Here is a 22,192-nt window from a genome sequence, read left to right as displayed (position 1 = left end):
AACACACGAACTGTTTTAGTTTATCAATTACTAGCATTTGTAAATATTATGAAGGTGTTTTGTATCCTTTATGATCAAGAAAACTATTTAAAACCTTCAAAATAGATACTGACCTATGTTACCTCAAAGCATCAAGTTCTAAACAAAGACGAAATCGATTTATAAATAAAATTTAAAGTAGTCTAATATTGTCAATTGCATGAATTTTTAGACTATTGAGAGAATCTGATTTGACAGGTAACAATTCCGCACTCACTAACACCATCACATTCTTTATATAAACTATCATGTGCTAAAAGTTGAAAAGGGACTATATGAAAAAGGACCAACATCAGAGTTCAGTTACTTCAAATTATTTCTACCAAAAAATCAACTTTCATACGCGCCGTTGCCGTCTTCAACAAACTGCGCAGATTGCATCTATTTAGACTCCCGTGCAAATAATTTGAGCGCAGTAAAATCTGCTCACAGACCTATACATAGACAATGACACATATCGATATTCTTTACATCTTTGGATAAAATTGAATTAAATGCAATTGCGACTGGCGTGTCAGTAAAAATTATCAGTGAATCAATAACTTTTTGGCTAATTTTTCAGTTATTCGAAAAACGCCCGAATAATGCATGATTTATTTGTTCCACTTACATTCTTGAACCCGAATGTACCGAATGCATCCTGCTTTCTGTTCGTTTCTTTTCATTTGTTGATCGGTCAATTTTCGTTATCAAACTCCTTGGTTTGCATTTCATAATAATTTTCGCCAAAACAATAGCGATTATGCCGTTTGGAAATGTGATTCGAAAATCAGAAGCGAGCAACGGCTGATTTGAAAAACTGACACGGGTTGTCTATGTGTGCGTCAGTGCGAAAATATTTCTGCGTGGAAATTATTTGCACAGAAGTCTAAATAGGTGCAATTTCCGCAATAAATTTTTGCAACCATGTTTTACGTTCATAGGAGTCCAGTACTGGTTTTAAAAATATGAAACATGCCACATTCCCCTTAACAGAAAAAATAATCGAGAAATATTGAAAAAAAAGTAATCAATCTTACCCCGTTTTACGGTATCCTTTTTCAAAGTTTTGATAGTCTTGTGTATTGTTTTAAAGTTAAACGAACAAATTTAAAAAAAAATCATTGAAATTATTCAAATCACTGGAAGTGGCATGAATATCTCTACAATACGAGTATTGAGTGAAAGGGCTCAACAAGCAGGAGAAATAAATTGTCGCTTAAAGCCATCATTAATTCAAGATGGCTCCTTTCGTATTTCTTTTCAATACTGTAAATTACTGAAAATCTTTTGAAATATCCAAAATATGGGTATTGGATGAAAGGGTTAAACAAATAGACGTCGAATTTCACTGTCTGACGCCATCTTTAAAACCAAAATAGCGGCATTCGCTCAACTTGAAAATGTTGTAAATCTGAAAATGTTGAAAATCATAAGTAATCAACGAGTAGGGGAAAAGTTCATATAACGCCCCATGTTGCTAATACGCGCCACTCTTGTTTTGAAGAATCTGAAACATTTTAAGCCTGCAAAATATTACCAATATGTTTTAAATGCTGTGATTGGTCATGGCAAGTATGAATTTTTCCTTAAAATGCCCCTGTATCGTGATAATTTCACAATTTAGGTTTTTCTTCATTTTGATCTAAATTTTAAAACACTTTCAATAAGGTGTCACCAAGCAGAGAAAAACGAATAAGACAATATTTTCTGACACATCGATAGAGGAGAGTCTAAATTTTGATTTTATGCTAAAAAATCATACTGAACTCGCTAAGGTATGCTTTTCATGGGTATGTTCTATCACGGCCCATGCGCTCTTTATAACGCGCCAATCGTAGTAGGCTGAAAATAGCATTAATTTTTCAAAAAGGCCAATTTTCATTGAAAATGAACAAAAAGTCTAAAACCATATTTGAGCGTCAATTCAGCCCAAAAAATCTATTTTTCATTTTTTGTTAAATTTCTATTAGTCCATTTTGATTTTCTTTTCAGTCAAAGTGTCTGTAAGTATTGGTGTGTTTTCGGTCTTCGGCTGCTCTCGGGTGTGTTCGGCTGCTAGGCGCGTATTGAATACACAGCGGCGCGTATTCGCAACACAGTTTTGTTCTGTGGCTTTGAATATGGTTTTTAAAAATCAAGTTTTTGAAGAAACTATAGCAATTTGAGTAATAAAACATAATAGGAATTTGTAGAAAACACTTTTCTTCAACGATTACACCCATTTTTAACACAATTTTTATGTGGAATACATAGAAAATCAGCGATTCGCTTAGGTGGCGCATAATAGGGCATGTTCCCCTACAAGTCGAATTTCGCAAACTGATGCCATCTTGAAATCCAAGCTGGCGGCTTTCTAAAAATGCTATGCATTGCTTTTATTGATGAATATCAATAACGATTCAATGTTAGCGTCGGTAAGAATGATAGCTATGTGAATGATGATGATGATGATGGACTGTTGATTTTTTCTGATTTTTTTTTTTTTGGACCAAATGGTTAAGAAGTATAGACCCCGTTCGATTTTGGCAACATCCGAGCAAAAACCGTGCGTTTTTGGCAACATAAAAAACGGTTTTTTTGTCACTTTTTATATTTTTATGTAAAACGTAACATTAGCATGACATTTTTCAATTCGGCTTAATTATAATAGTTTTAGACAGTAAAAACATGAATTTTTCCATGTTTAAATGCTTAAAACTAACATCAATTTTGACTACTTTGAAAAAAAAAATTAAAAAATAAAAAAGTGACAAAAAACCGTTCGATTTTGGCAACATAAAATTTACGGGCGTGTTTCCAAAAGCGGAGGAGCATAGGATCTAGGATCAACACGAAGTTCAAACCAAGCATCAGAGTGGAGCCTTTGATCTTAAATATGGTCAAAAGTCTATGATTATTGAGGATAACTGAATGCAGACCTCTTAAATAGTGCAATAAGTCCATTTCCGGCAGGCAAAATATGTTGCCTAACTAGTAGTCATCAAGTAAATAACTAATAGTGAGCAGTTTCATAGATCGCAATCTGTGCAACCGATTTTTACGCAATGTGACAAGAAAAAAAAGGGTGCAAAAAAATAAAGAGATTTTATGAGATATAGTGCGCCGAGGAGCACTACTGGAATTGTACACTGTTCAGTTTCGCGTTCGTTAAACGAGCGGCTTTAGCGCCACCTCTTTTAGTTGAGGACCGCTCGTCGAGTCCAAATTGCCCGGCGAGAACTTTGACCTCAGGGCAGGTCGTTCCTAAAAGGATCCAAGAATGGATACGAAAGATCAGGTTTTATACAATCAGCCTGAGTAGGAACTACTCGTATCGGCCACCTTTGCCAATTAAGTAAAAACGTTATGGATACAGCGTTCTATCCCCTTAGAAACACTCGCTTGTGCTTCTCATCACTGGCTTAAAAAGACCAAATCACCCTAGCTTAACACGTGATACGAAGCAGAAGCGAGCAGACTGATTTCCCGGGCAGTCCTCCCAGAGTAAAAGAAAAACTAATCGGGGAAGAACACGTGAACCACCTTTTAACCCAAGAGCTCAATGTTCGGGGAAGCACAAAATAACAACTTAGAACATTTTGTTAGAAGAACACATAGTCGATTTGTATTTAACGATTATTTAATGCGAATGACGGAAATCTATATATATAAAACAGGGAGAGAGACAGCCCATACAGAAATGTGCGAACACGCAAAACTCTTCACTGGATCATCCGATTTGCATGCAATTTTTTTTGTTGTGTTCGTCTTCACGCGAAGAATAGCACAACGGAGAGATAATTTCGAAAGTGTTTTTGTGGAATTTGAAAATTAATTTTTAGTTTTTATTCGTATCAAATAAAACTCATGGCACCCGATTTCATTTTTTTTTCATTGGAATCACCCAGAGTAGGAAGGCGCCAAAAGCAATCAAGGCTTACTGATGTGCATCCATCTCTCTATAGGAAGTTTTGGCGCCAATTTTCATTGCAAGTGTACTTTTCACGCGGCACCAGTAAAATGGATACTTGGATGTAATTGTTCACCTTCCGTATGGGGTGAAAAAAAAAGAACGCAATAAGCCGGCATGGAGTATACTTATTTTCGAAAATTGTCATTTTTTCTTCAACATCAAGGCAACTTTAACATGTTTTAAGCTAATTTACCCAAAGCTAGCCGGATTGCCCGGTTTCACCCGGACTTGACCGGGTAATTGATAAAACAAAATTTAAATGGCCCGGTCAAGTCGTCCAGCCCGGTTGCCCGGATTTTGATAAAAAAAACCCGAATTTTACGTATTTAGTCATTTCATTTGCCAAATAAAAAAATCTCTTATTAAGTTAATTTTTTTTTAAATTTTGCGTACTAAAACGAAATTTGTTGAGCAATTTTTAACATAATAATCATGCACGATTTCTGGATGCTTTAAATACGATTCAAAATTGTCGGATTCTTCTAAGGCATCTTCCAAAATTTCTGATGCGTTTCGAAGAAAAAAATTTAGTAAAGTGCTTTTCGTTTTATTTATTTATTTTTTTTTTTTTGAGTAGTTTCTGAATTTAGCCCAAATTTGCCTGGTATTGCCCGGATTTTTGATTGACAATTTTGAAATCGAATGCCCGGATATTGTCAGGTTTTAAGATAGAATAAATTTGCCTGACCAGGATACGCGCGGGACAAATTCTGATCTCTTTTATTTACTCCGTTATTTTGTTTTGTTTATTTTCCGGTAAAATGAAAGACTGTCATATTATTCAAGAAAAATAATATTCTACGTATGACTGTGGAAGTTTTGACATATCCAAAACAACTGAACAGATAACAATGAAATATTCCATTACAGAATCTTCTGTTCATATTTATGGTATGACATCAAGAGAACGTATATTTTTTAATTAATAGAAAAAGACAACCATAAATTGATTTACTTGGTTTTGTAAACGTCAAGAATGTAATGAGTTAGTTCGAGAATAGAATGATATTTACTTTGTAATTCTATGTGAATTTAATCAGAAAACCAAGGAAATGTTAGATACTATCCACTTCTTCCTTTCATACTAAGGTGCTAAAAAACTAAACAAAATTAAGGATATAAATAGGGTTGACTTTGTAAAAATAAAATTCATAATTTGATCTAACACTCAGTATCAGAAATCAAGAACAGATAATTGGTTCAATAACATCTTCAAATACAAGAAGCTTGAAAATAAAAATTTTAGTCTCGACGACAATATGATTCAAGATCCAAAACAGAGATAATGAAATCTGAATTAGATTTGCAATGACTTTTTTGAATTTCATTTCTGATTTTGAATTCAAGATCTCAAAGTAAAAAAAGATTCCATAACCGTTTGATTTGAAATTGCTGTGAATAAAAATTCCATGTACATACACATATATTGAATGTTCTAATTTTCTTTGTTCAGTGCTTAAGCATCCATTTCTCGATAAATATGATAAAGTTAAAGTCGATATAAAAAAGATGATTTCAAAAATTAAGAGGAGATTATCTAATATTGAGAACATATCAAATGCATGAAAGATAACGAAAAACAGAATGGTATATGAAAATTTGTTGATACTTATATATTTGCAGCATAAAAATAAATCGCGAAATTTCATACCGTGAAAAGTGTTGTGCCATTTCTACAAGTTTGGTACCTATACGATAAAGAAAATTTCAAACATGGTTTTGGCGAAAAAGGAAAGACAGTTGATCAAAACTGCTTAAAATGACGACACATTTCAACAAAACACTTTTTGGCACTTATCTTAGGGTTAATAGAAATTGAACATATCGGTATCAAGGATCCTCTGTAAATGAAAAAAAAAAATGTAAAACGGAAGAAAATAGATTTTTAACTTTATGCCAGAAGATATTCGCTTTCCAGTTTTGTTGGAAGTCAATCTTCTTCGAAGATTTTTGCCCCTGGAGGTAGGCACAACCATAATATGACAAAAGTATTACGAAAATAGTCAAAAAACTGCGTCGATTCACTCCGTTTGAAGGTAACAATCAAGTTTCATGAGCGTAAATAATTATTTACCTATTTTCTGCTTATTTACATGTTCATTATTTTTGCGAAATTCAAAGGCTTAACGAAGTTTGCCGGGTCAGCTAGTCTATTTATAATACAGCATGCTTAATTTTGGTTTATTTTTCTTATCCTAGGATTACATAAGTTCGATTTGAATAGTTCCTTCCCTAACTTCCCCTATTCGTGTGCGGTTTACATGTTCTGAATAACTTTCTGGCGAGTTTTCAGAAGTGGAACCCTTCAATGGTTGGCGGTTCCGAATTAAACTGTGTGTGTTTTTATGTTAGTTTTACATGAGGAGTTTGCTGAGTGTAATTCTATTTTTATATGCGCATATTTTTAACTCTCACTCATGCGGTACCGATTTAGATGGTCGATAAAGTAGGCCTGCTTGCGATAGTAAGACGGTGTTACTTTGAGACCGTATTAATGATGATGATAAATAATATGGTTCAGTGACAGCAAGTCTAAGTGTTGAACGGCCGGAATGATTATTCTGGAGGTTGGGTAAAATCATATTGTGCAATCAGCTTTCATATTCCTGGAGAAATTCCCAAAGGGGTACATACCTTCGGTGGAGTGATTACCGAACACGGGGTTACTCGACACCGTATCTGGTCCAACGTTTATTGTAGGTGGCGCTTCAAGAAGAATGGTGATGGCTTGATGCAAAATGAAATAGGTCATCCAAGTGACGGCTGACGACCTCATCCGACTCACAGTGGCCGGGGTCCGAATCCTCACCGTGGTGTTGTACCGGAACTGCTGGGCTGTAGCGGTGTTAGCAATCGCTAGATGTGCGTCGGCTTTTGGAGCTGTATATAATTGCCAGATTACGGCAAACAATTAATAAATCACACACAGAATACACATTTTAGGCAAATGGGTTTTACCTTTTATTTTTGGAAGCAACGCACACAAATATTATTTGATCGCACACAAATTCTAGCTGGCTAACTGACTAGACCTAATTAGTTTCCTGGGAAGGAACATGGAACATTAAAACACTCAAATCAAAAGGCACTTAACGTGTTCTTACGGTACAAAGACGCGGAACAAGAACAATCTCGCTTCTTATTTTTACCACGGTTAAATTCGGAGTAACCCAGTGGATTCAAGGGATTCCTCAGATTCGCACAAGGACCATCGATGTTCATTGGGGAGTCGAAGATTTCCCGAAGGAAGTCGTTGACCTTTGGACACAATAACCAATGGGCTTCGACCCAATTGAAAAAGGTGGCTTCTCTTTCCCTCCTACCCCGTCTAATCGTTCCATCTCATAACGATCCACCCTTGGAATCCCGATTCCTTAAAATAATGGGGTCAACTCGAGAGATGACGCTGAGCGCACAATTCTCATTGAGATAATTTCAGTTGAGCGCAAGCTTCCTCCACTTCCTTTAAAACACGTGCATTATCAAATGCATTACATAAATAAAGGCGCTTCTAAGCTGTAAGTTCTAAGTATGAGTCTACATATTATAGCATGCAATTGACTACAGTAATGAACGATTTAATTTAACTAACGAAACTACACCCAAAATTCAGCCTCTGTGCCAATGGCGTGTAGTCAATTACATAGCATCATTGGTACAAGAAGATAACGCGATTGGTGCTGATTCGATTTGCTCCCACCGGCATTAATCTCCCAAGTTAACCGAATTGCGTATGTCTGAAAGAAACAAAATAAAAACGCTTTCACGTCCCTCCCTATCGCATCACAAGACGAAGAAGGATGGAAATAAATACCGGCCAACACCAGGCAGCCAGCGAACCGAGCGCTGTGCGTGTGAATGTAGCAAAAGCAACAACAAAAACATCCTTCTAATTCAATCCCTTCAATCCACTGGCAAACAACCACGGCCGAGCTGTGCGTGTGTATGCAGTAAAAGCAACAACAAAAAAAAAACATTCCTTCAATTCAATCAACCGGCAAACAACCACGGCTAAGCTGTGCGTTTGTATGTAGCAAAAGCAACAACAAAAACATTCCTTCAATTTACCGGCAAAGCTGCCCGGCTTTAGTAGCTGTGTATATGTAGCGTGTGTATGTAATAGCAGGCAGTAAGCAAAGCACAGTTCTCATTCAATGGGTTTCCCGTTTCCTCCACTCCCGTTCCCTTTCCCGTTTCCATCGCAAGACAAATGAATACCTTGAAAGGAGGCCAAACGCCGGGAAGCCACTGTCGTGCGTTTCTTTTGTGATTGATCGGTGGCAGAATGCCTATGACAAATGTCCCTCTTCCTGCATGAAGCTCAAATAGTACACTGGTTAAGATGTCAGTCTGGCAAGACCATTTGGTTAGTGATTTGAGTTCGATTCTCCCTACGGGCGCTGTGGTTTATAATTTTATTTTCTTGTTTCTGGGATGAATTATCCAATAGGAACGAAATCCCATGAAATGTTTTTCTTGTTTTGCTTGAATGTAGTGGTCATGCATCATTTTAGTTGGGAGGCGAGTCCTTATGCCAGTTACGGTTTTTCAAACATATCATCTTCGGCACAGTGCACATTTCAGCGCATTATCGGCACAGAGATGTGCTAAATAGGCATTGGATTTTTGCAACCTCTTCTATGGGTGTATATATAATAATGATAATTAGACAAAAACGAAAATGTAACCTTGTTACAGAGAAAGTTAGATTAATTTTTGAAATCATTGAAAAATATTTTTTTTTATATTTTTACATTAAATGTTATATTAACACCTTCATTTCCTCCATAGAAAGTTTTTTCGATCAAATAAATAGTTTAAAAATACACACGTTTGTAACTGCCCGGATTCTGAATGATCATAGCCTTAGTTATAAAAATTGACGTTTAATTTATATATTTCTTTAATTAAATGGTTGTTATCAATAAATTTCGGCAAAATATTAACTGGTGTTATTTTCAATGCGGCCCGCCTGGAAGTTTAAAAATTCAAATAAGTCTGTTGGTCTAAGAGGTTGCTCGCCCTTATGCTGAAGTATTACGTTGTTGAAACTGCGCCTAATTTTTCGAAAGGCATTTCTCTCAAATTAAAAAGCTCAATCATTCACATCCCTGACCATAGACAATGAAACAATGAACCTTTACGGGAGAGCTATTTAGCTTTCAATTTTGCATCGTTTATCGTTCATCCACTAACTGACATCATTGACGTCGAAGCCTCAATAGCGGTGAAATTTCAATGATGAGTTGGAAAACAGTGACGTTGGGATGCGGTTTGTTTACAGTAGATTATGCTAATGAGTGTGTGCTGTTATCATGACTGTGATCTCGTTAGATACATCCTAGCAGATAAAATTGATAACTAGCCGGTTGATTTGCCTTCGTTTTATGTTGAAGGGGGTAGCTTTTAAAAATGACGTTCTATTCCATTGAAGACGAACCGATGAAGTTTTGTTGAAGAGAAATGTTTTCATTGGTATTGCTCGATCTTTTGGGAAAGATTGAGCTCAAGCTTGCTATCTACTACGGTCCACCTACGGCCCCTCCTGACCATTGGCGAGATAATAAATCTTGCATGATTAATCTATTTGTATTTTTTGTCATTTTTGTCATTTTTGTCATTTTTGTCATTTTTGTCATTTTTGTCATTTTTGTCATTTTTGTCATTTTTGTCATTTTTGTCATTTTTGTCATTTTTGTCATTTTTGTCATTTTTGTCATTTTTGTCATTTTTGTCATTTTTGTCATTTTTGTCATTTTTGTCATTTTTGTCATTTTTGTCATTTTTGTCATTTTTGTCATTTTTGTCATTTTTGTCATTTTTGTCATTTTTGTCATTTTTGTCATTTTTGTCATTTTTGTCATTTTTGTCATTTTTGTCATTTTTGTCATTTTTGTCATTTTTGTCATTTTTGTCATTTTTGTCATTTTTGTCATTTTTGTCATTTTTGTCATTTTTGTCATTTTTGTCATTTTTGTCATTTTTGTCATTTTTGTCATTGTTGTCATTTTTTGTCATTTTTTGTCATTTTTGTCATTTTTGTCATTTTTGTCATTTTTGTCATTTTTGTCATTTTTGTCATTTTTGTCATTTTTGTCATTTTTGTCATTTTTGTCATTTTTGTCATTTTTGTCATTTTTGTCATTTTTGTCATTTTTGTCATTTTTGTCATTTTTGTCATTTTTGTCATTTTTGTCATTTTTGTCATTTTTGTCATTTTTGTCATTTTTGTCATTTTTGTCATTTTTGCCATTTTTGTCATTTTTGTCATTTTTGTCATTTTTGTCATTTTTGTCATTTTTGTCATTTTTGTCATTTTTGTCATTTTTGTCATTTTTGTCATTTTTGTCATTTTTATCATTTTTGTCATTTTTGTCATTTTTGTGGTTTTGTCATTTCTGTAATTTTGTTCATTTTTGACATTTTTGTCTTTTCTGTCATTTTGGACTTTCTCGTCATTTTTGTCATTGTTTTGCATTTTTGTCATTTTTGTGTAGTAGAAACCACAATGTCGATTCGAGATAATAAAAGATCTGTAGATTTTGTGCATCAATTTTTAAATTTTGGTTTTCTAATCTTTTTTTCCGAAGGTCAAAGTTATTTTGAGCTCCAAAGATAGTCGATGAATTACTTTGAATTCAGCTGCAGTATATGAAAAACCCAAAGTATTTCACTAGCTAATTGCTATCAAATAGCTAAAGAAATACTGGTTTTTGTGTTTTTCAAATACTGTGGCTGAATTCAATCGAATTAATCGATTACTATTTTAAACCATAGTTTCATTCAACCAAAAAGTTCTTCTAACCATCTTTATGAAAACAATTAATCTTGAGCTGCAAATGTAACTATTAATAGCAAAAAAGGCAAGCGTCTTAAAACATTTCGTTGAGTTCTCGCTAATCCTAATCTCACGAAGCAGCATAATCCAATAGAAATAAAAGTATACACGTGCCTCATATTTGATAGCTAATTTATTCTTAATTTTGACACGTTCGGAAGCCGTATCGAATTTCCTGATGTCGTTCGTTTATCGCTCTCTTTTTTCGCGACGTGACTGAAAGCTGCGCACGTTGAAAGAGTAGGTAATATCATTTTAATGGCTATAGTTCATCTGCTAATTTGTTTGATTCATAAAAGATTGGGGAAAACACAAAACACGCCAGTTCGTGCCGCAGGAAATTCCTGCCATAAAGCTTTGCTGGGTTGTAGAAATGTGCATCACCGAATTAGCGATACAATATAGATGATTTATAATTATTGAAATGGACTTCCGTTCTGGAGTAATAAATAATGAAGGGTTGACCTGTAATTAAAATGTGTCATATTTCCCTTTTTCTTCGTTTCTAGATTTTATTCCATCGTTTCGTCAAATTTGTTACGCCCGAACTCGGAATATCATGTTTCCGTCAATAACCAGAACATCAAAGATCAGGTGCGCTTCCGACTCACGTTAAACAATTCCGACAGTGGACAAGTGATCGGTAGTGAGGATCTTACTCTGGGACCGGGAGAATCTCGTCTTGTTCCGTTTGCGGTGAGTATATTCATGGTGACAACCACTTAATAAAAAAACCCAACCCAAACCACATCTCTGCAGCTCACCATACTCATGTGTATTCGTTTGTTTATTTTATTGGTCTCAGATTGGTGATATCTCGGAGGCACAGTACAATCTGGTGGCCGAAGGGTTATCAGGGTTCATTTTTAAGAATGAAACCAGCCTCACGTTCCAGCCGAAGAGCTTCTCAGTGCTGGTGCAAACGGACAAGGCAATCTACAAGCCGAGCGATACGGTACGATTCCGTGTTTTGGTGCTGGATCCTAACACTAAGCCACTGCAAAAGGTTGACACGATCAAGGTACACATCACCGATGGCAAGAACAACCGACTTAAGCAGTGGACCGATGCCAAGCTAACGAAGGGAGTTTTCGAGGGTGAGCTTCCGCTGTCTGATGCACCGGTTCTCGGTCGTTGGCAAATCTTCGTGGAGGTTCTGGGAACGGTAAGTTGATGTAAATTTGAATTTTATTTTCATAATTCAAATTATTTGACAGTGTTTGCGAGAGTTTTGCGCCGCCCGTGGCCTAGAGAATAGCGGTAATGTCTTCTAAGCTAAGGGTCATGAGATCGATTCCCGATCACCGCATACATAGTACACATTCGGTGGTCTGGTGGTTTTAACATTTGTAAGATGCGAGCCATCATACCATCAAAAGATGAACGCTTAGTGTTAAATTAAAAGGAATCTTTTCGAGGAAAAGTCAAGTTTTATTGTGTTGTGATATGTGATTGTGTTCGTTTTTTAACTTATTAATGTCTATCATTTCTTATTGTTCTTATACTTGTTTGCCTTTTCAAGGTCTGATTGGAAAGTTCTATACACATCCCGATCAGAAGAAAAAACCATAATCATGTATAAAGATATCTAAATCCGATTTTTTCTATACCTACTCATTTTACGGTCAAAGGTTTCATATTTTGTCGATAAATCTATACGACTCAGTTTTTGATATGCTCATTGTAGTGTGTCAAATTGCAACTTTTTTTCGAATTTCAAAAACCCTGTAATCTAAAAAATTTCGTTTTGGTCAAAACAAACGACAGAATTTGTGCAAATTTTTAACGAGAGATTTACTCCCAAACTTTAGCCTCTATGCCAATCGTGAGTAATCAATTTCATAGCAACATTGGCATGAGAAAATATCGCGACCGGGGATGATTCGATTTGCAACCGCCGGCATTAACCTCCCAGCGCAACCGCATTGCGTATGACTGAAGGAAAAAAAATAAAAAGGTTTTCACGTCCGTCCCTATCCCATAAGACAGAGTCGATTTGGAGTTATTTTTTAATTTCTCAAACCCTGGGGTCTAAAAAGCTTCGTTTTGGCTCAAAACTAATCAATGACTTTTGCAGAATTTTTAAGTAACGTTTACATGAGTTAATTTGAACTTTTATGTTTGTATGGGAAAATTGAATATACTGAAAAATCATCATATTTTTTGTTTCTTCTGTGATCCATTACCAGGCTCGGTTTCACAGAAGAAACAAAAATGATGTTGATTTGTCAATTTCTATACTTTTAAACTTTTTACCAATTTGTATATTTTTTATTCCGAATTTGTTTCAATTTTATCTATTTTGCCGTTTTGGTCAATATTGTCGGTTTCATGATGTATATAATTTTTTGATAATTTGGCTATTTTTGTTAATTTGTTAAACTTTGTCATTATTGGCAATTTTGCAAATTTTGTCATTTGTGTCATTTGTGTCATTTGTGTAAATTTTGTCAATTTTGTCAATTTTGTCAATTTTGTCAATTTTGTCAATTTTGTCAATTTTGTCAATTTTGTCAATTTTGTCAATTTTGTCAATTTTGTCAATTTTGTCAATTTTGTCAATTTTGTGAATTTTGTCAATATTGTCAATTTTGTCAATTTTGTCAATTTTGTCAATTTTGTCAATTTTGTCAATTTTGTCAATTTTGTCAATTTTGTCAATTTTGTCAATTTTGTCAATTTTGTCAATTTTGTCAATTTTGTCAATTTTGTCAATTTTGTCAATTTTGTCAATTTTGTCAATTTTGTCAATTTTGTCAATTTTGTCAATTTTGTCAATTTTGTCAATTTTGTCAATTTTGTTACTTTTGTCAATTTTGTCAATTTTTGTCAATTTCGTCAATTTTGTCAATTTTGTCAATTTTGTCAATTTTGTCAATTTTGTCAATTTTGTCAATTTTGTCAATTTTGTCAATTTTGTCAATTTTGTCAATTTTGTCAATTTTGTCAATTTTGTCAATTTTGTCAATTTTGTCAATTTTGTCAATTTTGTCAATTTTGTCAATTTTGTCAATTTTGTCAATTTTGTCAATTTTGTCAATTTTGTCAATTTTGTCAATTTTGTCAATTTTGTCAATTTTGTCAATTTTGTCAATTTTGTCAATTTTGTCAATTTTGTCAATTTTGTAAATTTTGTCAATTTTGTCAATTTTGTCAATTTTGTCAATTTTGTCAATTTTGTAAATTTTGTAAATTTTGTCAATTTTGTCAATTTTGTCAATTTTGTCAATTTTGTCAATTTTGTCAACTTTGTCATTTTTTGTCATTTTTGTCAATTTTGTCAATTTTGTCAATTTTGTCAATTTTGTCAATTTTGTCAATTTTGTCAATTTTGTCAATTTTGTCAATTTTGTCAATTTTGTCAATTTTGTCAATTTTGTCAATTTTGTCAATTTTGTCAATTTTGTCAATTTTGTCAATTTTGTCAATATTGTCAATTTTGTCAATATTGTCAATTTTGTCAATTTTGTCAATTTTGTCAATTTTGTCAATTTTGTCAATTTTGTCAATTTTGTCAATTTTGTCAATTTTGTCAATTTTGTCAATTTTGTCATTTTTGTCAATTTTGTCAATTTTGTCAATTTTGTCAATTTTGTCAATTTTGTCAATTTTGTCAATTTTGTCAATTTTGTCAATTTTGTCAATTTTGTCAATTTTGTCAATTTTGTCAATTTTTGTCAATTTTGTCAATTTCGTCAATTTGGTCAATTTTGTCAATTTTGTCAATTTTGTTACTTTTGTCAATTTTGTCAATTTTTGTCAATTTTGTCAATTTCGTCAATTTGGTCAATTTTGTCAATTTTGTTACTTTTTTCAATTTTGTCAACTTTGTCATTTTTTGTCATTTTTGTCAATTTTGACAATTTTGTCAATTTTTGTCAATTTTGTCAATTTTGTCAATTTCGTCAATTTCGTCAATTTGGTCAATTTTGTCAATTTTGTTACTTTTGTCAATTTTGACAACTTTGTCATTTTTTGTCATGTTTGTCAATTTTGTCAATTTTGTCAATTTTGTAAATTTTGTAAATTTTGTAAATTTTGTAAATTTTGTAAATTTTGTCAATTTTGTCAATTTTGTCAATTTTGTCAATTTTGTCAACTTTGTCATTTTTTGTCATTTTTGTCAATTTTGTCAATTTTGTAAATTTTGTCAATTTTGTCAATTTTGTCAATTTTGTCAATTTTGTCAATTTTGTCAATTTTGTCAATTTTGTCAATTTTGTCAATTTTGTCAATTTTGTCAATTTTGTCAATTTTGTCAATTTTGTCAATTTTGTCAATTTTGTCAATTTTGTCAATTTTGTCAATTTTGTCAATTTTGTCAATTTTGTCAATTTTGTCAATTTTGGCAATTTTGTCAATTTTGAAAATTTTGTCAATTTTGTCAATTTTGTCATTTTTGTCAATTTTGTCAATTTTGTCAATTTTGTCAATTTTGTCAATTTTGTCAATTTTGTCAATTTTGTCAATTTTGTCAATTTTGTCAATTTTGTCAATTTTGTCAATTTTGTCAATTTTGTCAATTTTGTCAATTTTGTTAATTTTGTCAATTTTGTCAATTTTGTCAATTTTGTCAATTTTGTCAATTTTGTCAATTTTGTCAATTTTGTCAATTTTGTCAATTTTGTGAATTTTGTCAATTTTGTCAATTTTGTCAATTTTGTCAATTTTGTCAATTTTGTCAATTTTGTTACTTTTGTCAATTTTGTCAATTTTGTCAATTTTGTCAATTTTGTCAATTTTGTCAATTTTGTCAATTTTGTCAATTTTGTCAATTTTGTCAATTTTGTCAATTTTGTCATTTTTGTCAATTTTGTCAATTTTGTCAATTTTGTCAATTTTGTCAATTTTGTCAATTTTGTCAATTTTGTCAATTTTGTCAATTTTGTCAATTTTGTCAATTTTGTCAATTTTGTCAATTTTGTCAATTTTGTCAATTTTGTCAATTTTGTCAATTTTGTCAATTTTGTCAATTTTGTCAATTTTGTCAATTTTGTCAATTTTGTCAATTTTGACATTTCTTTCAATTATGTCAAATTCGTCCATTTTGTCATGTATCGCATTTTGATCAATTTATCAATTTGACCAATTTTGTCAGTTTGGTTTTTTCTTTTTCAATACATAGCAGCAGAGCATACAAAATTCACCGTCATCAGTCATAAAACTGTGACTGTGAAAAAGTTAAAGCAGTCGCATTCATAACAGACGCCTTTGAATGAGTAACCAAGTAAACAATCTCGCCTCAACCTTCAGTCAAATGAAGCGTCGGAATAATCATAGTCGCCTTCAGCCCGTCGTCGTCTTTTTGACTGTGACGGAATAGTGTTTATTTAGATAAATAAAACATCTTAAGACGACGCCGAAAAACACAAGTTTCGTTATGATCGTGGCTGAAAAAAAAACTGAAAACATCGATCATCGTTTCCGTTTTTGGAGATCAGTCCAGGATAGTTCGGGACCGGGACATTTTGTAACGTAACATCAACTGTCACGACCGATGAGAATTGGCTAGGGACTAGAAGAACAATACCGACTATGCGAAAAAATTGCTTTTCTTAATTATCTATATAAAAATTCCTTTACAATATTGTAATTCCGCAATTGATAGTATTTTTTGAATCCGAATTTTATTTGTTTTTGACACTGGCAAATCGCCCAACAAGCAATCCAAATACACAAAAAATTTCGAATCATACATAAAATGCTTTGAACCGACGCCGTCAACTTGCTTAACGACCGTCGTTTGAAAAATAACATCCGTCACGTGAACAGAAATCCATGACGATAGTCAAGCTTTTCAGTCCCTTGAAGCTTGACCAGTAGTCAAATGAGATTTGAAACGTGACGATGAAGGAAAATCAGCAACCATGTCAACTATGATTTTTTGAAAAAATGTCTGCTCTGCATAGCAGACTCGATTCTACGAGTATTTTAAAACTTTTAGGTTTAACGAAAATGCAAACCCCTTCCAGAATATTCAAAAATTAATGATAAAAGTGATCAAAGTTCTCCCAGTTTACGTTAATTGAAAATTTACTAAATAGTTTAAATATGAAATTTGTAAACTTACCTTAAAAAATTAGATCAAGCTAAGTTTTCAAATTTCATCATACTAAAGTTATAAAAAAAGTATCGATCACTGAACTGAATTTCCCTGTGAATGTGATGGAAATTATTTCGCTAGATGATTATTTTTGTCCAACCAGAGAGGAGTAATCGTGTGCATAAACGGTGAAGGTGGAAAAAATTGGAGCTCTGGGGTTGGATAGGACATCCTAAATAAGCTTGAACAGCATTCCGTATGCATGAACTGCTTGAATTAATCTATATATATAAAAATGAATGTTTGTCTGTCTGTCTGTTCCCTATAGACTCGGAAACTACTGAACCGATCATCGTGAAACTTGGCATCTTAGAGTTTTTGGGGCCGGGGATGGATTCTATAATAGTTACAAACCGCTCCGACTTAAGGGAGGGAAGGCTTCCATACAAAATTTGTAGTTTTTCGAAACAAATTAAAGTCATGACATCCATTTTCTCGAGATTTTTTTTTCCTTTCGGCGGTTTGTTTTTCGTCTCCAAGGTCGAGGCGTCGCGAGCCAACGTCGTGAGAGGACAGTAACCATGACATAGCATACTGATCAGTGGGAATATTTTGGCGCGAATTTCTCAACCAAGCATATTTTCAATGCAAGGATGGCAATATGAAGCCTTGATGTGATTTTTTCTACTTGATTCCTAGCTCATTTGTACAGCACATGGTTATGAATGACGCCTAGATGTGATCCAGATTGACATTTTGCCGATCGAATAAAACTTATACATTATTTTTGCAAAAATCTGAAATTGAAAAGTCATTGAATCCATTTTTAGAGATTTTCTTTTCTTTGAGCGGTTTGTTTTTCGTCTCTGTGGTCAAGCAAACGTCGTCGCAAGTGGATAGTAACCAAAGCATACTGTTCGTTGATCGCTGGAAAAATTTAACTATTAGGCGTCTGTTTCTCAACCAAGTACCTATATTTCTTATGCACGTGGGGGCGATATGCAACCTAGATATGTTTTTTCAACACGTGGAAATAAATGACACCTAGATGTGACACGGATTGGTATTTTATCAATCGAATCAAAAGCAATTGAAAGATTTGAAAAAATAGTTCGTGTTAATGTAGGTAGCAATTGTTGTATAAAAAATATAAATTTAGTTCTGATGCTAATGAAATAATGGTATGACACTTTGCGAAACATTGAAAAAAAAAAATACAGAAAGTTAAGAATTAACATACAATTTTTTAACCCATTTTTCCTACAAGGTTATTTTTGAATCATATTAATAACAGAAATATGAATAAGATGTTTTCTACAGAGATAGATCGGAAACATTTTGTTGAACATGAACAAGTTTTATCAAGCGCCATTTAAATTGGAAGAAAATAAAAAAATCCGATCCGACACATGAACTGATCAAGAGCCTTTCCCGAGCAGACTTTTATGGCAAAATTATACCTAATTTTGCTATCATGCCTTGAAAGTAAATTCAGGTATCATTTTGCCCGAATAAAGGTGGTACAATGCCAAAATTTGGGTCTCACTTTCCATATATGGATACCTCAATCATGTCAAGTGTAGGTTTCACTGAAACCTTAATGATACCTTGTTTAGCCAACGGTTCAAAACGAGTTTTGAAGGCATAATGATGCCACTTTTAGGTATAATCTACAGCCAAAATTTGGCATCGTTGTGATATCAAATCCTTTTTAAAAACGCTGCCAAACGAGGAATCATTAAGCTTCAAATATTTAAAACATAAATTTGACATCATTGTGCTATCCGCATATGCAAATTAGACCCAAATTTTGGCACTGCAGCATTTTTTTTTCATTCAAAAACTATGTACCAAATTTAAGCTTTCAAGGCATGATAGCATAAATTCTTTTCTATAATGTTGTCTTTAAATCTACACGTGAATGTTAATTATATTCATGAAGGATAGTGAATATCGTCTTCACGTATGCAATGATGCTTTGCGGTGTTCGTAATATCACTTTTACTTACCCGAGCACATATTAGAATTGGAACCATTCCATTCAGATAAACGCCTGAATTTATATGCCAATGCCAAATACCAAAATGGGAGAAAAATATTTTTCCATATCATGTAATATCTGTGATAAGTCTCTCCAAAATGTTAAATGCACCAACCCACATAATAGACTTTGAAGAATTTAATTTGTTTAATTTAATTTAACATGAAAACAAATTTTTCCTTTAGTACATGTGTATCCGGATCATCTGTATCTATATTGGAATATTAAAGTTTTGCCAAGGGATCCAATTTAGATAATGAAGTCTTATTACTAATTAATTGACTGTTGAAATATTAATTGAATTGAAAGCTGCATCTTAAGTTATTGTCAAGATCCATTCTAAATGAGCCCCTCAGGGTCGAAGAAATCTAATTGCATGAAAACTAGGCTTCAAGTTTTAGTGTTGGGGTATTCTTCATATATTTTTTAAAGTTAATTTTATTGTTTAGAATGAATTAAGAGTAATAATTTATAAAACTGTACAAATTAAATATTTCATCAGATTTATAATTAAGTATGAGAATTGTTTAGGCCTACTTAACTCGGAATTGAGTTTGTATCTTTTTTGACAAATGTTTCAAATGTTCAGATATTCCATTGGTAATGTTCAAATAATAATTTGACAATCAAAAAATATCATCGTAAATTTTTTTTTATGTTCATAAGTTCTTCTCGAGTTTAACTATCGATACAAAAAAAATCTATTTAGAATCAAATAACGTTAACGCTTTAAATGTTATTGTTATTTTCTGCTTTGCCTTTGTGCACGCAACGCATTCGATTGAGATGTTGCAAGAAAAAAAATGTTATAAACGAAAATGCGTATTCAGTCTACACAAAGGCGTTTAATTTGTGTAACTGAACAAATTCTGTTCTTGGGATGCATTAATATTCACGAGTCCATCAAATTCCGAAAAAAAAATTATTTACACCATATACTGAATGAAATTAAGTTTTTTTTAACATTCAAAATTCGTGAATTCGCTTTGGGCTTTCCCACTGAAATGAATATCGAATCAATAATTATTAAAATGAATACAAAAAAATCCGAATGGTACATTGAAAATATCAGTTCTGACATATTCAATTTAATCTATGAATTGTAAATTAATTAACGATACCCTGGTTTGTCTTTTCAAACGCCTTTTACGTATGTGTAAAAAAAAATGCAATAATGCACAAAAAAAAGTTCAATTCAGAGATGTAGCCAATTGGATTTGTTCTGGATTAGAAAATTAGGAATTCTTCTTATGTCGAGTAAATTGTATTACATGAAATTGTTCAAAATAAGATTATTTGAAAAGAGAATCCAGTGTATATAAATGCATTCCTTGCATTTTCAAGAGCAGAATTTGTCTAATGAAAGTGCATAATTAAAACGCCTTTGTGTAGGCAATTAATACTTTTTTTTCATATGTACCTAACACCTTTTGTTTTCCAAGAAACTTTAGACTAAGCATTGTTGCAGGAATTTCATTAAATTTATCAAGGTAGTTTTCATTCAATAGAAAAAAGAGTTACAAATTTGAAATTTGGAAATCATATCGGCATTGTAGTTAAAAATTAGATATAAATCAAAATTGTACCCTTTTTCACATTAGTTGAATATTTTAGCTTAAAATTAAAAAAAATAGTATAACTACTGAATGAATAGAAAGCATTAAAGCTACCTTAGATAGGAAAAGAATTTCAACTATTTTTCTCGATAGTATTGGTCTGAATAAAAATGAGAACAAGCAATCGATAATTGTAAAAAAATTTAATTGTTGTTTACATAACTGCAACAAACTACTGGGAATATTAACTGATAAAACCAGAATGATCAGAAGAAGAAACTGGTAATGAAGTTATCCTTAGATTAACCAAACTAAAGCTAATTACTATCGGAAAACAACACCTGTTCTTTTAGACATCTATTCGAAGGTTGTGCTATATTGGCTGCTGCAATAAGTCGCAGCTTTTACAAGTTGCTTAGGAAGCTTAGAACATGTCTAGTCTTTAGAGCAAAGTGGGAGGTATGCTACTAGCTGCAGCAACCAAACAAAAGAAACACTTTTCTAGTGTGAGCTACACCCAAAATTCAGCCTCTGTGCCAATGGCGTGTAGTCAATTACATAGCATCATTGGTACAAGAAGATAACGCGATCGGTGCTGATTCGATTTGCTCCCACCGGCATTAATCTCCCAAGTTAACCGAATTGCGTATGTCTGAAAGAAACAAAATAAAAACGCTTTCACGTCCCTCCCTATCGCATCACAAGACGAAGAAGGATGGAAATAAATACCGGCCAACACCAGGCAGCCAGCGAACCGAGCACTGTGCGTGTGAATGTAGCAAAAGCAACAACAAAAACATCCTTCTAATTCAATCCCTTCAATCCACCAGCAAACAACCACGGCCGAGCTGTGCGTGTGTATGCAGTAAAAGCAACAACAAAAAAAACATTCCTTCAATTCAATTTGCCGGCAAACAACCACGGCTAAGCTGTGCGTGTGTATGTAGCAAAAGCAACAAGAATATATTCCTTAAATTCACCGGCAAACAAGCACCGGCCAAGCTGCCCGGCTTTAGCAGCTGTGTATATGTAGCGTGTGTATGTAATAGCAGGCAGTAAGCAAAACACAGTTCTCATTCAATGGGTTTCCCGTTTCCTCCACTCCCGTTCCCTTTCCCGTTTCCATCGCAGGACAAATGAATACCATAAAAGGAGGCCAAACGCCGGGAAGCCACTGTCGTGCGTTTCTTTTGTGATTGATCGGTGGCAGAATGCCTATGACAAATATCCCTCTTTCTGCATGAAGCTCAAATAGTACATTGGTTAAGATGTCGGTCTGGCAAGACCATTTGGTTAGTGATGTGAGTTCGATTCTCCCTACGGGCGCTGTGGTTTATATTTTTATTTTCTTGTTTCTGGGATGAATTATCCAATAGGAACGAAATCCCATAAAATGTTTTTCTTGTTTTGCTTGAATGTAGTGGTCATGCATCATTTTAGTTGGGAGCCGAGTCCTTATGCCAGTTACGGTTTTTCAAACATATCATCTTCGGCACAGTGCACATTTCAGCGCATTATCGGCACAGAGATGTGCTAAATAGGCATTGGATTTCTGCAACCTCTTCTATGGGTGTAGGTTTGAGCGACAAAAGTTTGAATAATTGCTATGTTGGTCATACCTTTTAGATTTGTTAACCGGTCTGCTGCTGCTGGCCTATGGACTTTCAGCGGCATTTGCCCTCGTTTTTCACGGTGGACTGTTCGAATGTGAAACAGTAGTTGATCCGTCCGTATCCATACA

At 33.5% G+C, this 22,192-nt stretch overlaps 1 protein-coding gene across 1 annotated transcript in view; it reads left to right on the top strand.

The window, feature by feature from the left end:
• LOC129748741 (thioester-containing protein 1 allele R1-like) overlaps positions 1-22,192 on the top strand; it is a 160,300-nt gene that overhangs the window by 12,851 nt on the left and 125,257 nt on the right. Inside the window, exons 2-3 of the mRNA XM_055743444.1 lie at positions 11,321-11,507; positions 11,617-11,976. Coding sequence (XP_055599419.1) covers positions 11,321-11,507; positions 11,617-11,976 — 547 coding nt within the window. The remainder of the gene's footprint in view (positions 1-11,320; positions 11,508-11,616; positions 11,977-22,192) is intronic.

Source organism: Uranotaenia lowii, chromosome 2, assembly GCF_029784155.1.
Source record: "Uranotaenia lowii strain MFRU-FL chromosome 2, ASM2978415v1, whole genome shotgun sequence".
In the NCBI taxonomy this organism is placed as follows: domain Eukaryota; kingdom Metazoa; phylum Arthropoda; class Insecta; order Diptera; family Culicidae; genus Uranotaenia; species Uranotaenia lowii.
This window is presented reverse-complemented; position numbering and strand designations above follow the sequence as displayed.